Source organism: Dipodomys spectabilis, unplaced genomic scaffold, assembly GCF_019054845.1.
Source record: "Dipodomys spectabilis isolate Male_0828 unplaced genomic scaffold, ASM1905484v1 ptg000264l, whole genome shotgun sequence".
NCBI classification, from domain to species: Eukaryota; Metazoa; Chordata; class Mammalia; order Rodentia; family Heteromyidae; genus Dipodomys; species Dipodomys spectabilis.
Genome location: NW_024870941.1, coordinates 7273781 through 7291237, shown reverse-complemented (window position 1 = coordinate 7291237; position 17457 = coordinate 7273781). Strand labels below are relative to the sequence as shown.

The window sequence follows — 17457 nt, the reverse complement described above, 5'->3', positions numbered from 1 at the left end:
ACATACTGATAGGGGCCCTGGAAGATTCTGAGAGTATCCAAACGTGCCAAAGATGTTCAGAGGTCAGGTTCCAGATAGAACTGAGAGGCGGCAGGCCAGAGAAATGTGGGAAAGAGTGAGGGTACTTAAAGGGGAGATGGGGAGGAAGGTGATCGAAGGGAGCTGGTGAGGGCAGCAGACCCGAGTGGGCAGAGAACTAGAGGAGAACTTGTGGGAGGTCTAAAACGTCTGCCCACCCTGTTCCCTGGCAGTGTGATGGGCACAGCACAGCAATTCTGAGGGAAAGCAGGGCTTCTGAAGAGGAAATCCTTGAAGTGTTAGCCCGTGAGGAGACAAAGACAGTAAAGAGCCGCCAAACATGCCATTTCCCACTTGTATCAGCTATTTGAAAATTAAATAGTGGGGTGCGGGTGGTTCATGCCCATAATCCTAGCTACTCAGGAGACTGAGAGCTAAGGAGCCTGGAGCTGGTGATTCACAACTGTAATCCTAGCTAATTCAGGAAACTGAGATCTAAGGATCTTGGTTCAAAGCCAGCCCAGACACGAAAGTCTGTGGAACACTTATTTTCACACCACCAGCAAAAATCCAGAAGTTGAAATATAACTCAAGTGGTAAAGCACCAACCTTCAGTGGAAAAGCTAGGAGACAGTATCAAGACCTTCAGTTCAAACCTCAGTGCTGGCACGTGTGTGCATGCACGCACACGCATGCACACACGTGTTTTCTAGAGGGGCAGCCTTTACGACAGTGTGTGTGCACTTTAGTACTGACCCAGAGCTGCTGGCCCCTGGCTGGTGTTGCATCCGCCTGGCATTGGGCTGATTGGATAGCCCAGGAATCACACTACAAAATGGCAGGAGAAGCAGCAACATGTAGACAGCTCATTGTCACCCATGGGAACTTCCCCTACGTTTGCTTCAAGGAGATGCTTGCAGATTCGCAGGAGCACCTACCCACAAGGTCTTTCTCTGTGAGACCAGAAGTTTTGTGTGAATAATTCATAAGTACAACCAGACACAGATAATGCTGTGCAGAGGACAAAGGGAGGAAAGGTTGTACAGCTAATCATGTGACAGCAGCCCAAGGTATAATATAGAAGAATAATTGAGGTCCTGGGAAAAAAGAACAGATAGTTCTCTGGCACATTTCAGTGACATTGCAAAATGAATATGTTTTCAACCCTGTGGTCATCTGTGAGTAACAAAGCTATGAGTGTATTTCCCCCTCACACTTCATTTGTTCCACAATAACTTGGTCCTACTCCCCACCAAAAGCACAGACACTTGTGCACACAGTCTTCTCTAAGAATTTAAGGTGGTCTGAGAGGCTGCATGGCATCTAACATTATGGAGTTACAAAGCTGAGATGCGCTCATGGCTTCGTGCCATTGCTGTGTTCCAGTTTTTCTTTCTTCCTTTTTTTGGCGGGGTGGGGGGTTGGTCAGCCATGGGGCCTGAACTCTGGGCCTGGGCGCTGTCCCTCAGCTCTTCAGCTCAAGGCTAGCGCTCTACCGCTTGAGCCACAGCGCCACTTCCAGCTTTTTCCAGCTTATGTGGTGCTAAGGAATCAAACCCAGGGCCTCAGGCAAGGCAAGCGCTCTACTACTGAGCCACCTTCCCAGCCCTGTGTTCCAGTTTTTAATTCCTTTTTCTTTCCTTTTTTTTCCCCCCTTGTGCTGGTTCTGGGTGCTTTCCCTAAGCTTTTGCTCAAGACTACTGTTTTATCACTGGACCAACAGCTCCACTTTCAGTATTTTGGTGACTAATTAGATATATAGACTTTTCTTGCCTGGACTGGCTTTGAACTATAATCCTTAGATCTGAGCTCCTTGAGTATCTAGGATTACAGATGTGAGGCATGGGTATCTGGCTTTGCATTCCTTTAAAAATTTGTAATTGTTAGTACGAAGGTGATCTACAGAGGGGTTACAGTTACGTAAGTCAAGTATATTTCTTTCCTCACTCTCAGTTTTTCCCTCTTGTCCCCTGCATTCCTTTTTATGAGCGTTGGCCTTCTGCTACCTAAATATGAGGCTCATAACCTCTACCTTTAATGATTTTCTGTGTGGTTTAGAACATAGCATGTGGAACCACAATACTCAAATTCAGCCGCTGCTTACTTTCTTAAAATACTTATTGAGACTATAATGAAGATTATTTACCATGAGGGCTAGCCTCTCAACAGATACCAAGTGAACAATACAGTCTTGTTGCTTTCCTTCTGGGCACTTCCTTTCTACAGCAGTGATCATAAAAAGATCCTAGAAGCCATTTGGTGCTCCTCTGTGTACTGGACAATGTGATTTAAACACATGTACCCCTGTCAATCCATAAGTTCAAGCCCCACCCTACAAAGTGCTAGTGTTAGAAGGTGGGGTATGGGCTGGGAAGGTGGCTCAGTGTAGAGCGCTTGTCTTGTATGCATGAGGCCCTGGGTTTGATTCCTCAGCACCACACAAGCAGAAAAAGCTGGAAGTGGCACTGTGGCTCAAGTGGTAGAGCACTAGCCTTGAGCTGAAGAGCTGAGAGACGTTGCCCCAGGCCCAGAGTTCAGGCCCCACAACCGACAAAAAAAAGGTGGGGTGTTTGGGAGGTTATGGGTAGGTGCTGAGGAAGGAGACCTTGTAAGAAGTATCAGGGTCCTTGTAGAAGAGGCCCAACAGAGGCTCTCGCCCCTTCCACCCTGAGAAGCTATGGTGAGGAGTCCCCTCTATGAACCAGGAACTGGTGCTCACCACAACAGAATGGACCTATGCCTTGATTTTGACCTTGGGACTTCCAGACTCCAGAACTGAGAGAAATACCTTTCCATTATTTATAAGCCCTGGACTTTAAGGTGTTGTATAACCACCCAATTGGACTAAAGCAAAGAGGTCTCTTGCATAAGAGAAGACACAGCAGAGCAAGGAACAGGTTATTACTTTTTCATTCGTTGAGTCTCTTGGAGAACAACAGACAGGGATGTGGGCTATAGCAGTCATGGTGCATTCATTGGCCACAGCTGACAGTTTTGAATGTTACAGTGTCTCTGTCTGAAAAGTGATGGAAAAACACACATCATCAGCCCTTTACCGGCCTTTTGATACATTCCACATGATTCAGCTCAGGGGCATTGGCTCCTTAAGCCTCTGGGCAGAGGCTGGCTCTGAGCAGGAGCGCCGAGCTGGGGCATGGCTGGACAGGGGCTGGGTGTATCTGATACAAGATACAAGACACCTTAGGGCTGACATCTCCACTCCTGGTCATTGTACCGGTCCTTCCTTGCCTCTCCTGCAAAAAAAAAAATAATCTAGGGATTCTTTGTATTCAAAAACCATGTTCCGCACACAATCTAATTATTGTACATAAAGACTGCATTGTACAACCTCTGGGCCATAAAATATATATTATACATTTGTGTTTCTATGTGTGAAACCGTTTACCTCTAGCTGTGGATTTTTAAAAAATTCACAGCTGGCTTAATCCATATTCCCATCTCCTTGTCTTGGCCTGTGCATGTAATTTGCACAATTCATGGTTGAATGCCTTCTAGTTTTACAATAATTAAAGGATTTAGAGGAAATTACTTTAGCTGCTTACGTTCCTTGGAGAGCCTAGTAAACTGGAGGCAAAACAGAATACCTGTCCGTGGTGCTGAAGGGCGCTTGGAGAAGTTTGTTCAAGGATCTTACAGACAAACAGGAATCTCCCAGCTTTTTCCTCCAGCCCCTTTGAACACTTGGAGGCTAGCAAGTGTAACAGACCAGTCATAAGACCAAAGGCTTCCTAGAAGAAGGGAGAACATTTTTGGGGAAGCGTTCATGCTGGGTGACCTGAGAGGTGACCCGACACAAAGTGGGCCGGTTCTAGATACACATTGGCTGGTCCAGACCTCAGCTCAGCCCCTTAGCTGTGGTACAACAGAGCTATAACTGAACCCTGGCTTCTCTGGTCTGTGACTTGGCAAATCTAATAGTATTCACATCAGAGTGTTGCTACAAGGATTAAATGAGCTAAGGAAAATATATGACTTATATTTGTAAAAGGCACTCATAAACCTGAAGTATAATTACCATTACACCATGTTCCGTTTTAATATGCCAAATGGCATCTTCGGCGCCCTCAGAATTGATGAGGTCTTTCCCCAGGGCCAGCAGCAGCTGCACACATCACAGCTCTTCTGCCCCGCCCCGAGGAGGACCCTTCCCACCCCCAAGACCTTAGGATGTCCAGGGCCTGCTCTTAGAAAAGATGTTCCAGGTGAGAAGGTGTAGAGGTTCATTTATTTCCTCAATTCATGTAAAGTAACTCCCAGGGCACCTGCGAATAATAGTACTGAATAGTTGCAGGCTCTTGCTGCCTGCTGAGATTCTTGCACATGCTCTTTAGCTTTTGAGGGAGCCATCCCGGGCTCCATTTTGTAGCAACTGGGTCCAGGAACTGGCAGTTTTGCCTTTCTACCTGGTAAAGTCAGGATTTGAGCTCCTATTTTCTGACAACCAGCATTTATTTGGAGTTCTTAAACATGAGCCAACACCCAATGACCCAGGGGATTTATTAAGTCAGATTCTCAGATTCCTTTCCCGAAGTGTCCGGCTCAGCAGACTTGCCACAGGCTAGAGATTTCGCACGCAGGGCTGCTGCTGGTCCATGGACCATCCAGAAATGTTCCATAAACTCCATTCAGTGAACCTGCTGTGCCTGCTATCAAACTGAGGTGGCTTCTCTGGCAAGGAAGCAATCTCCTGATCAATACTTAGAAACAAGCCTTGAGAGTTAACTGGGAGAGAAAGGAGTGTGTGCCCTTGAGGATCGCTGCATCTTGACCAGTGAAATAAGGAGCAATATGAGCTCTGGGCTCTGACAGGGGGGTGTGGCAGGCAGGAGGTGGGAAGAGGGAAGCCAAGGGTGGCAGGGAGATCAGAGCTGGGACTCTGCCTCAATTTGGACTTGACCAAGTTTGAATCCATCCTAACAGCCCACAGGAAGTTGGAAAGCCCTGGTTTTCTTCTCCAGTGGACTCCATGACCACTGTCTGTAATCATCATTTGCCCCAACAACCTGAGTGTCAATCCCTTTTATAATGGAACTATGGGAAGTTAGGAGGTTTTCTCAACTGGGTAGTACTTTCGGCTAGTTTCAAGTGTCTCTGTGTTATACACATTTCCCTGGACTTAGTAGCTTGGCCAATCCCCTTTGGCCAGAGGCGATATTCTTTCTTTATCCCCTCAGCAGAGGGATGAAGCTGATACTTGCACATTACTGCTGTGATAACAAAAGTCCTGAGGCTGGGTAATTGACAGACAACAGGAATGTGTTGCTTAGAGTTCGGGAGACTTGTAAGTCTGCCGTGGAAGTGCCAAGCGATTTGGTATCTGGCGAGGGAGTTCTGCTTCATCGATGGTACGACATGGTTGTCCCCATATGTCAGAAGGGGCATTGCCTCATTTATACGTGCACTGACTCCCTTTCATCCTATTTGGTGACACTGGAATTTGAAACCAGAGCCTTATACTGTAGGCAGGTGCTTTATTGTCTTGCCACAACTTCAGCCATGTTTTGCAATGGTTCTTTTTGAGATCGAGTCTCACCTCCTGCCCAGGAATGTGTAAACTGTGATCCACCTATTTCTACTTCCTACCAAAGCTTTAGTCAGGGAAGGATCTTGCAAATTTCTTTGTACAGGCTTACCCCAGATTGCAATCCTCCCTTACTTCAGCCTCCCAAGTGATTGGTATTATAGATATGAGCCACTGGCACTGAACAGAGACCTCAGTTCTTAACATTGTTGCACAAGGGATTAGGTTTTAATGGGAGAATCATGAGAGGGTGCACATTCACACCACAGTAGAGAGTTGGATTTGTGCACATCAGACCTTCCTCTCTTTGCCTTCTTTTACACTTGTTAAAGAGTTTTTGAAATCTGAAGCTGGTGGCTCATACCTGTAATCTTAGGTACTCAGGAGGCTGAGATCTGAGGATTATGGTTTGAAGCCAGCCAGGGCAGGAATGTCTATGTGACTCTTAGCTCCAATAAACTACTTAGAAAAAGCTGGAAGTGGCACTGTGTCTCAAGTGGTAGAATGCTAGCCTTGAAGACCTAGAACACATTCATATCTAAAGAGGCCTCCATTCAGATCTTTAAGAACCAGTACTATGGGAGCCCACATGTCCAAGTGGGTGTGGCTGGATCTATATGTCAGTTTCCTAAAAGCCAGGCTCCTGAATTGTGCCCAGATCCTGGAGATTGATGCTATCTGCAGGGAGATGAAGAAGTCTGAGTATTCTGCTAGCCTGACCAAAGTCATAAGAAGAGAATTTGAATCTAACTTGCTGACTTCTCTATACCATTGTCTGTCTACCATACCTGCTATTCAATTTGGTTCTGGAGCTTTGCATTCCACGAATAACTCTTGAGCAAAAGACTCATCCGTGGCCTTTCCTTACAAGCCCATAGGGCCATAGAAAGCATTGAAATCCCCACAGCATCCATGGGGCCCTGCAGCAAGGCAGGTGCTGGTCACGTGATCTTGATTCTTCACTCCCCAGAGTTCCTGCCCCAAAATTCACGTAGCCACTGGACACTATGAACCAGCCGGGCCAGAGAGGTCACTGTTGTGTGGAAAGCCCAGGGTTCTGGAACCCTGCAGGGGTTCTCTCTGGCATTGTCTCAGGCTTCTCCCCATGCTCCCTTTATTAGGCAGGCCGTGAGCCACGGTGCCCTGCTGTCCCCACATTTCTACGGGAGGCTCGGGCCCACCAGGACCTCCCTTCCCTGTGCACAGCTGCAGGATTTCCAAACCTGCCGGAGCCAGAAGACACACTGGCCCGAAGGACCCCCTCTTTTAAGTGGGTAGCCAACATGCTGGTCACTTTGCACTGAGCCCCCGGAGGCCTGGTTATGGGGGAGTGCCATTTAGAACATCCTCCCAGAGGAGGTCCATGAGCCTTTGTGATCCTTGCTTGAATCGAGGGTCACAGGGACGTGGAGTTCGTGAGTTTGGTGTCTTGCCAACCGGAGCCACCCCTGTTGGTTTTAGTCCATGTTGAAGGGGTGGTGTGTGGAACATGGGCCACTAACCAGGCCCTCAGCAGAGTTTACAAGCAGTCGCTTTTGTATGTAAGACTTCAAGAACTCTCGTGGCCAAGGAGCCTGACCCTCTGTGCCCAGCGTCTCCGCCCAGCACTGTCTCCACTATCACAGTGTCTTGAGCACCTACCCCAGCATCAGCCTCTTCTCTAACCAGTGACTGTTCTCTTTGTCTCCTAGGGTTCCCGGGGACTGCCTGGGCCCCCGGGGAGAGACGGCAGTAAAGGAGTGAGAGTAAGTTCTGTTCATAGCCCAACGCAGCACGGGGCCGGCATCGAGAGGTACAGCCCAGGGTCCTCCAGGGCGGGGTTATGGCTGTCATCAGGCCTGGGCTGGGGCTCATTTGTACCAGGCATGCTGAGGACATTCTGTTGGCCTCATGGTTCCAACCATACCAGCAGCAGGTGCCGCCCCGTGCCCTGTGTCTGTGTCCTGGAACCAGTCTTTTCCACCTGTGGATAAGCAGCTCCGAGTGAGAGTCTTGTTATTTCCAATGCCTCTGCTGGAGCCAAGCCTTAACAAGGGGAGGATTTGGCAAGGGCCCCAGTCCGTAGCTAGAGGAGTTTCAGACACACACACCACCACCACTCCCCGCCCCCCAGCCTGCTTTCCTCTGGTCCCAGACTCCCACCTGCCCCTGGGCTACATATGGCATGCTCCAGGATCCCCAAGCAAGTGTCTTTTCTGGGGGAAAAGAGATATCGTCCACCCATGGAAATGGGCCTGGCGTCTGCACCCCTCTACCCCTTCTCCTGTCACACAGAGCAGAGATCAGCTGCATGAGCCACCCACAACTGGGTCAGGATTGAAGAGGAGGCTCTCCATGCAGGCCCGAACCCCCACCGACTTCCCCTGCTGTGCTGGCAGAGGGCAGCCGGCACGGAAGCTCCCCGATTTCTAGACTTAGTTTTCCAAATGCAGCTTTGTTGACCTCCAGTGTGGGGAAATTGTAGTCGACGGCCCATGACTGTGTGCTTGCTTCTGTGTGCAGGGGGAGTCGGGAGAGCTGGGCGAGCCGGGGCTGCCTGGAGAAGTGGGCATGCGGGTAAGTGTCACTCAAGCTGCGTTCTGCGCAGGCGTGCGGACAGGGAGCTGGGCGGGTTGGGGGGGGGGAGCAGGCGTGCGGACAGGGAGCTGGGGTGGGAAGCAGGTGCTGTGCGCGTGGACAGAGTGCTCGGGCTTCTGTGTCCTCCTCGTACAGCTATACCTCCCCTCCCCACCCCCTGCTATTGCTCCTACATTCTTATAAAAAAAAGACCCCCTGTTTGGTCCTTTATCCTCTCCATGTATCTTTCCCTGCTAGGGAACCAGTCTACCCATTGCCTTGACTTAAACCACTGTGTTCCTTGAGGTGGGCAGCCTCACAGTTTATACAGCCTTTTCCCTCTCCCTCTAGCCTTCAAGTTATTTTGTAATTCTGTTTTCTACTAAAATCAGTAGAGTGATAAAGCACGCAAGTGCAGGTGTGCGCGTGTTTATCCTTAAGTAAGGGTTTTTATTATTATTATTATTATTATAGTTAGCTTACAAAAGTTAGGATATCCTGGGCTGAGGAAACGCACATTTTTATTTTCAGTCCTGGGGCTTGAACTCAGGTCCTGGGTGCTATCCCTGAGCTTTTGTGCTCAAGGCAAGTACTCTGCCACTTGAGCCACAGTTCCACTTCTGGCTGTGTGTGTGTGTGTGTGTGTGTGTGTGTGTGTGTGTGGTTAATTCAAAGTTTCCTGCCAGAGCTGCCTTCGAACTGTGATCCTCAGATCTCAGCCTCCTCAGTAGCCAGGATGACAGGGGTGAGCCACGGGTGCCTGGGAACTCCATGTGGTGCCTTTTGATAGATGATGCTCATGGTGGTTGGCTAATGCTTTGGGAATTTATGGAACAGGTGGTGAGGGCTTCTCCAGATGTCGCCAACTCCTCCACACTCTGTTGGGACTGAAACCTGACAGGTGTAGGGATCAGAACTCAGCATTAGAAGCCATGAATGTGCCCAGGCCTGGCCATGGGGAAACCCAAGGGCATGGGACACTGGGGGTCAAAATGGGCTCAGGTCACACACGCAGTTGTTCCTTGCAGTCCAGCACTTCCGGGGGACATTGCAGCTTCCTGCCGGGCAGAAGCTGGCATAATGTCCCCTGGGCACGGAAGTGGAGGAGCAGGGCTGAGGACGGTCTACCTGGGCGGCCTTGTTCAGGTGCCGTGAGCACTGAGCAGTGTGGGATGCATGGATCTCCCCACTAAACATGGCGGGTGCTGAGCAGCTCTGTCTTCTCTGTCCATCCCTTGCAGGGGCCCCAAGGACCACCTGGGCTTCCGGGGCCTCCCGGGCACGTCGGAGCTCCGGTAAGTGAAGGCAGCTTGTCTGGGAAAGCTTCAGTCCCATTCTGCAGGAGTTAAGAGCCAGGCTTTCTAGTTAGATCCTCATGGTGCATCTGGAGATGAATGAAGTGTTGGTCTCTTTCTCTCAGACCAGAGAATGCTATGGCACCAAAGTATCTCCTCAGTTCACATTTGCTAGTTAATAAAACTGGGCAGAGCCCAGGAGTTTGTGACAACTGGCCTAAAGAAGCCATTTGTGTTGTGCACCAGTGGCTCACACCTGTAATCCTAGCTAGTCAGGAGGCTGAGATCTGAGGATCAAGGTTCAAAGCCAGCCCGGGCAGGAAAGTCCATGAGACTCTTATCTCCAGTTAACTATTAGAAAACCGGAAGTAGTGCTATAGCTCAAGTGGTAGAGCTCTAGCCTTGAGCTGAAGAGCTGATGGACAGTGCCCAAGCCCAGAGTTCAAGACCCAGGACTGATAATTAAAAAAAAAGAGCGGGGCTGGGAAGATGGCTCAGTGGTAGAGCACTTGCCTTGCATGCCTGAGGCCCTGGGTTCGATTCCTCAGCACCACATAAGCAAAATGAAAAAAGCCAGAAGTGACGCTGTGGCTCAAGTGGTAGAGCGCTAGCCTTGAGCTGAAGAGCTGAGGGACAGCGCCCAGGCCCCGAGTTCAGGCCCCACGACCGGACCCAAAAATAAATAAATAAATAAATAAAAAATAAGGAAAAAGAGCCATTTGCTTCTGTCCTCCGGAAGGGAGAAAGGATCCTCTGGCTTTCTAGCCCATAAGACCAGTGTCAGACACATGATAAATGCTGAGTATCCTGTGGATGAAGGGCCAAAGAATAGACCATGGCTTATAATGGGCACACTGCCTTCTGGGTAGTAATCCTAGGCTTGATTTTCATTAAGAAACATTTGAGATTTATCACTGAACCAAAGAAGCCATTTTTCAGTGATATTGAGGACCTGGTGAATTGAGGCCAGGAGAGCAGTTCCACCTTCAGGGCCTGGGCAGGAGGGGGGACGCTGGCTTCCGTGAGGTGTTAGTAAGGCCCACAGAGGGAGACAATGTCTCCACCACACTCTTGAGCACCTGGGCCGGACCCTGCCCTGTGGTTTGCTCCCAGGCCCTCAGGGAGCATGTGCAGGCCACACCGGGACTTGTGTCACAGCTCTGTCTCCTCCCCAGGGCCTCCAGGGAGAACGAGGAGAAAGGGGAACTCGAGGAGAAAAGGTATTTACAGTCTTCCTCTGCCCATCGGGACCACTTCCTGCAAATGGGGGGGGGGGGTGCCATGTGTGTGCGCATGCGTGCGTGTACACTCGTGCAGACACATAAACACAGCTCTACAAGAAGGCTGAGGTCTCATCGACATTTCCACCCAGGCAGAGTACAGCGAGCATGGTCAGAGCCACAGAGAAAGCCCAGATCCTGTTATCCCACGAGTGTGAATGCAGTGGGAGGCTGCGCCCACCTCTCAGCCCGGCCTTCCGCAGCCTTGAGACCAGAGGCCAAGAGCTCAGACAACCGGGACCCAACTTCCTGCCTGCGCTAGGCCCAGGCACCTCGTTGCCCGCCCCCCGTGCTGTCTTCCAGCTTTCTAAGGGCTGGTTTTTGGTTCATTGAGTGTGTCTTGGTATATTTGGGACAGAGTGAAAATGAGCCAGTAATCTGGCCGCAGCTGGCACAGCCGTGGCTGCCGTTGACACTTCTCCGCAGGACTTACTTTCGTCTCTAGCTTCTTTCCGCACTCGATTCTGTGAGCTCCGTGACCTGTGGGTGGGCCCTGTGGGTGATATTTCCTCCTGACTGTTGTGCACCTTTCAGATCTCAGCGTCACACAGCCCAACAGTGTTCACTGGGTGAATAAACTGCGATTTGTGTGCTCGTTCCCCTGGTATTGATCGTTTAGGGTCATTTCCAGGTTTCTCGCTTTGGTGGATATTTTTTAACTTAGAGCATTATGTATTTGGTTTTCAAATTTAGGGTTATTTCCTTAGGCCACCTTCCCAGGAGTAAAATTAGCAGTCAGAGAAAACGAGCCTGCTCTTGACTTCAGGGAGCGGCACCTCCGTCGCTTGCCTCGTAATTAAGCAAAGCCCAGACCAGCCTGTGTGGTGAGGGGCTGCCGGGTCTCCCTGGGACAGCATGCAGACGCGTGTTTCCTCTGGAGGCGGCTGCCCAGCGACTTAAGACTCCGGTGCCACGCACACCCTCCCGTGCTCATCCGTGTGACCCAGAGGCTGGGTTGCTCTTAGAACAGGGGTTGGCGGTCGCTACCTGGAACTTGCCTGGGAATGGCTGTCCCTGTCATCGTCTTGGAGGTAGCTAGAGGCGTGTGGGCGCAGAAGTCCCAGGTTCTAGCTGTCTCATCCTCACGTCCCATGGTGCTCAGCCCACAGCGGGAGGGCACTGGCCCCGACGGGGCAAGCGCGGCATGGTGATCGGAGGGGTGGGCTTTGCTCAGCTTCATGTCCCGAGGCCTCGTCAAGCCATCTGACTGTAGCAGGGATACCGCACACTTCTGGAGGGAGCCAGTGCCATGTGCTACGCGGTCCCCTCCGTGCACACGGAAGCTGCGTGGATTGCCAGGTCCTCCAGGGGTCTTGTCACACATCCGACTCCTTTTGTTTTTTGATGGTCCCGGGGACTCGATGCAGCGTTTGCTAGGCGAGCACTCTCATACCTGAGCCCTGCCTCGGCCCCACTTGTTTTATAGGGTTTTTTTTGCTTTTTTAAAGTGGGGTCTCCAGTTTTGTGTCTGTGGTGGCTTGGATGGCGAGCATCTTACTTGGTTTCTGCATGTTGCATGGGATGACAAGCCCCAGCCACTGCTTCCAACCATTGGTTGATATGGAGTCTCTAACTTCTCTTTGGCCAGGCTAGCCTCAAGCCACGTTCTCCTGATCTCTGCCTCACAAGTAATTATAATTCTAGGCTTGAGCCCCCACAGACGGCCAAATCCTAGACTTCAAAACTCGTGTGTGTGTGTGTGTGTGTGTGTGTGTGTGTGTGTGTGTGTGTGTGTGTGTGAAGTACCTATATGTCAAATCTTGTGAGATCTAAGCAGAGAGATGCAGGAGAAGAAAGGTGAGGGCTGGATTGGGGGCAATCACTTCTAGACACAGAGGTGGAGGGAGGGTCTTCGAGGAAGGGCAGGCCAGGGGGGTTTCTATCAGACTCGGAATTTTTCCCCCATGCTCCTTCATGTATTCTAACCAGGAACAAAGGAAAGAGGCACAAAATGCACTCCCTGTCCCCAAGCAACAAAGACACGTCATGGTGGAGAAGGGCTGTGGTGCTGGTTGGAGCGCAGAGAGTAACAGAGAAGAATGAAACCCACACCTGCCCGCCCTCCTCCCTCCAGGTGTCTCTGCCGCGGATGCGGAGGGCAGAGCTAGCTAGAGAGAGGCTCTGTGGGGCACACCAGCAGCAGGCTCCGGGGACAGGGGCAGTCATGTTCCTGAGGAGGAAGTTAGCCGGAGATGTGGAAGGTTCCTGGGCGTTGTCACTGGGACCTGTGGGCAATGGGGAGCCAGTGGGGTCAGGGGCAGAAAGTGCCAGACCCGAGCTAGGGAGTCGCTGCCACAGGGCCGGCATTGGTGGGAGCCAGGCCGGAGGCGGAGGGTGAGGGGCTAGATCAAGAGTCCATGCAGGACGGGATGGACCAGAGGGTGACTAGAGGAACAGGGAGACAAGCTCATTGTCTGCCCCACAAAGGCATGGAGGGAGGGCACGCCTCCCACCCCACCCCCTTTACTGCCAAGTCAGATGGGGGCTGCAGGCTGGAGAGTGGGCAGTCCAGGGAGAGGGCCATCCCTCTGCTGTGGGTGGGGTGAGCCTGCCCTCTGCTGTCAGAAATTGGGAACTGCAGCCAACGCGCTCCCACAGGGCCTGTGGGCTTTGCCGTCAGGACTGAGAGAGGGAATGAATTACACCTTTTCCCCTTTGGGGCTGTCTGTCTTCACGCAGCATCCAATCTCCAAGGCTTGGATTCCTGTACAAAGCAGCAGAAGAGTTAAGTGGTTGCAGCACATTTTAAACGAGCTGCTGCCCACATTATTACCCGCCCCAGTCGAATGGGGACGGATACCTCTTCATTCGCGTAAACTCTTATCCCCCCCTTGACTGAAAGGATGTGGGGGTGAAGACCTTCGTGACTAAAGAGTGGAGAACAGACTCAGGATTAGAACTCAGGGCTCCTGATTCCCCTCCCCCTATATCTCCCTCCTGTCAGCCCTCTCCCCTGCCCCCCCCAAGCCCTTTCCAACTGGCTTCTTTCCTTCTCTTCCTTCATTTTACCTATTTGCACTTTATTTTGTGTAAGCTGGTACATAGCTGGGAGAAGGCTGGCATGGCCTGCCATAGGAGGTGTTTTAGATGTGTTATCTCTGATAATTATGACTTCTGTGAAGCAGAGCAACAGCATATTCCCAGAAAGGTGAGCGGACTTGCTCAGGGTCCCATGCGAGTTGGAGACTCTGAATCCGCTGTGAGGGAATGTGAGCGGATGGATGGATGGTGCTGATGGCTTGTTGTCAGCCAGCGGCCCATGCTTAGTTCTCTGTGAGCATAGGGAATGGACACTGTGTAAGAGATGTGTGCCGTTTTATCACTTGTGGCATGAACCTCACACATCTGTTACTTCTGACTCCCACACAGAGCCACACGACAAGCAGAGTGGTGTGGTGTGGCTCACAGATGCTAAAGAGGCTGGTTCTGGGTCACAGTGTTTGAAAGAGAAAAAATATCTATGTCTCTTTGGTCTTTCCCCTCTGGTCCTGGGCCCCCCTCCACACACACACACACACACACACACACACACACACACACACACACACACACACACACACACACACACTTTCCAGTGGTACTTGGGGGACAGAGAAGTTGGGCGTGCAGACACTCAACCTTACTGCTTCTTGTGCCAGTGACTGCGGTGGGGTGGGTGTGGGGACATCCAATGAGCTGCTGTCTGAAGATGGTTTTCCCATGATTCATTTCTTCATTTCCTTCCTCCTGCCAGGGAGAACGAGGCTTGGATGGATTCCCCGGGAAGCCTGGGGAGACAGGGGAGCAGGTAGGTGGCGTAGGAGCTGCTGGGCAGCGTTTCTCAAAGAACAGGATTGTCTGCACCTTGCCATCAAGCTTTTTTTGTAGGCCTTGGCCCTCTGCTCCTCCTTGCTCAGCTAGAGGCCATGGGGGGGGGGGGGGCTTGGTGACCAGATCCCATCCGTGTGGCCGTGCATTACGCTGCTGACTTCCAAGCCGGAGGGGGTCCAGTGCACACATGAAGTTAAATCCAGTGTTCGTGAAGGGGTGTGACAGGCTCTCATTTGCACAAAGACCAGGGACACTGCACAGAGGTCAGAGGGATGTAGGTACAGGGGTCAAGATTACAATCTTACCCATAGAGTCAGGAAATAGACGCTCCTCAGTAGGAATGGGTTGAAAGTCTGCATGGGTGGAGGGGAAGGGCACGAAGCTGTGGACATGTGTCAAGAAATGTTCCTTACGCTGCTGTAGACTGTCACACACGCAGCTCAGCAGGGAGGAGGTACCCAGGATGGGAGCAGAAATGGACAGCCTCTGGAAGGTTCCTTCTGCTTTATCTTAGCGTGGAAGGAAGAGGGAGCCCTTGAGCACTTTCAGGGTACTCCTGTGTCTGAGTACATTCCTGCAAGACCTCCGGCTGCAGTGGGGGTCCAGGGCTTGCCCCTCTGCCTTCCAGAACCCTCTCCTTTCCTTGAGGAGCCTGACGTGTGGGCAACCCCGTGGGAGGCCCTGGGTCTCCTCTGCACCTCTCACAGGAGAAGCACAGCTTTCCCGCTGTGACTCTTGGGGGCGGGACTCTTGTGTGGGGACACTAAAGAGGAATGTGCCTTCTGCCAACTCTCAGTTCTCCTGTGTCCTGGCCAGAGTCCTGGCACTGGAGACCCAGCCGTTCCCAGATCTCCTCAGCGTTTACGCACAGTTCCATCTCTGTCTTGGGCCCAGGGCAGATCTGGGTGACTTGTTTCTTCCACTTCTCGCTCAGATTCTGATGTAGCCCTCCCCGCCCAAAGCGAAAGGGCTCAGAACGCAGTGTGAGCAGCCCAGTGCCAGCAGGGTTTGGAAAGGAGAAGCGGGGAGGAAGAACTTGCTAGCAGGAAGCACAGGTCTGGGCCATGGGGGCACCTGTCACCACCTACCTTTGCTTTCTTTCCTGCAGGGAAGACCTGGACCTCCGGGTATGCCAGGGCCTCCAGGAGAGAAGGTAAGTGTGGGTGGGGCTGCGGATGTGAGAGCTGCCCCCCCCCCCCCCCCGCGCTGACAAACCAGGGCCCAAGGGGACCCAGATGGGAGTTCTGGGGACAAAATACACAAAACAGGCCGAGCTGGGTACTGAGATTTCAGCCAGCATGACATTTCTGGCTATATTTGTTTGTTTGTTTTTTGTTAGTCGTGGGGCTTGAACTCTGGGCCTGGGCACTTGAACTCTGGGCTCTTCAGCTCAAGGCTGACCCTCTACCACTTGAGCCACAACAGCGCCACTTCCTGTTTTCTGGCAGTTAATTGTAGATAAGTGTCTCACGGACTTTCCTGCTCAGGCTGGCTTTGAACTGTGATCCTCCAATCTCAGCCTCCTGAGTAGCTAGGAGGGCAGGCGTGAGCCACTGGCGCCCAGCTGGCTGTTGTATCTAAATTGTTTCCCTGCCTTGAGGAGTAAAGTCAGGGGGAATAAAAACCCAAAGACAATATGATATAATTTCTAGAAATATTAAAGCCTTTTGCTACTTAAAATATTTTTGGACAATATAAGGCTAATAGATTTGTAATAAGCAGAGTAAAAGCTCAGGCTGCCATCCTGGTTATCCGTTTCGGAACGCCTTCTCACAAGGCTAAGTGGATACATTTGTTGCTTAGAATCTCTGGATCCCAAGCGAAATGACCGAAATGACCATATGTAACAGTTTTTGCAACTTGGGAAGTGCTCATAGAGACGTCCGTGTACATAATGACTTGGCAAAAGCCTTCAGGGTGAGGGAGAGGGGAAGGAGTTCCATGGTGGATTGTGGAGCATGGGAGAAGGGATGCTAAGAGTAGCTTGTGTGTGAGGCTGAGAGGAGGGTGTTTGTTCCAACTCAGTCCGGCTCTGGGCTGGAGGGCAGGGGGGGGACCGGCTGTGGAGGGCAGGAGGGGGGACTGGCTGTGGAGGGCGGGGGGGGGGGACCGGCTGTGGAGGGCGGGGGTGGGACTGGCTGTGGAGGGCGGGGGGGGGACTTGCTGTGGAGGGGGGCTACTGGCTGTGGAGGGGGGGACTGGCTGTGGATGGGGGGGACTGGCTGTGGAGGGTGGGGGTGGGACTGGCTGTGGAGGGCGGGGGGGGACTTGCTGTGGAGGGTGGGGGGGGACTGGCTGTGGATGGGGGGGACTGGCTGTGGATGGGGGGGACTGGCTGTGGAGGGCGGGGGGGGGACTGGCTGTGGAGGGCGGGGGGGGACTTGCTGTGGAGGGTGGGGGGGACTGGCTGTGGAGGGCGGGGGGGGACTGGCTGTGGATGGGGGGGACTGGCTGTGGATGGGGGGGACTGGCTGTGGAGGGCGGGGGTGGGACTGGCTGTGGAGGGCGGGGGGGGACTTGCTGTGGAGGGTGGGGGGGACTGGCTGTGGAGGGCGGGGGGGGGAGACCGGCTGTGGAGGGGGGGGGGGAGACCGGCTGTGGAGGGCGGGGGGGGGGGGACCGGCTGTGGAGGGTGGGGGGGGACTTGCTGTGGAGGGCGGGGGTGGGACTGGCTGTGGAGGGCGGGGGGGGGGGGCCGGCAGTGGAGGGCAGGGGGGGGGACCGGCTGTGGAGGACAACCATCCGGCGGTGCTGCTGAGATGGTAGATCAGAGCAGCTTCCGGGTGTCCAGGTGGAGGACATCGGGGGACAGTCCAGTTCTACATACACCCCCAAAGTAATAGGGAAGGTGTTGCCGACTGTTTACAGCAGCAGCAGAGAAGGTGCATTCTACAGAAATAGTGAAGCACAGCGCAGGCCGGGGACTGAGGCGTGGCAGCTCCTGCTGGGGGGGGTG

General features: G+C 52.4%; 1 protein-coding gene across 1 annotated transcript in view; it reads left to right on the top strand.

Moving 5' to 3' along the window:
- Window positions 1-17457, top strand: part of Col22a1 (collagen type XXII alpha 1 chain) — a 183926-nt gene that overhangs the window by 47702 nt on the left and 118767 nt on the right. The window contains exons 12-17 of the mRNA XM_042699956.1: window positions 7252-7305; window positions 8063-8116; window positions 9358-9411; window positions 10587-10631; window positions 14425-14478; window positions 15610-15654. Coding sequence (XP_042555890.1) covers window positions 7252-7305; window positions 8063-8116; window positions 9358-9411; window positions 10587-10631; window positions 14425-14478; window positions 15610-15654 — 306 coding nt within the window. The remainder of the gene's footprint in view (window positions 1-7251; window positions 7306-8062; window positions 8117-9357; window positions 9412-10586; window positions 10632-14424; window positions 14479-15609; window positions 15655-17457) is intronic.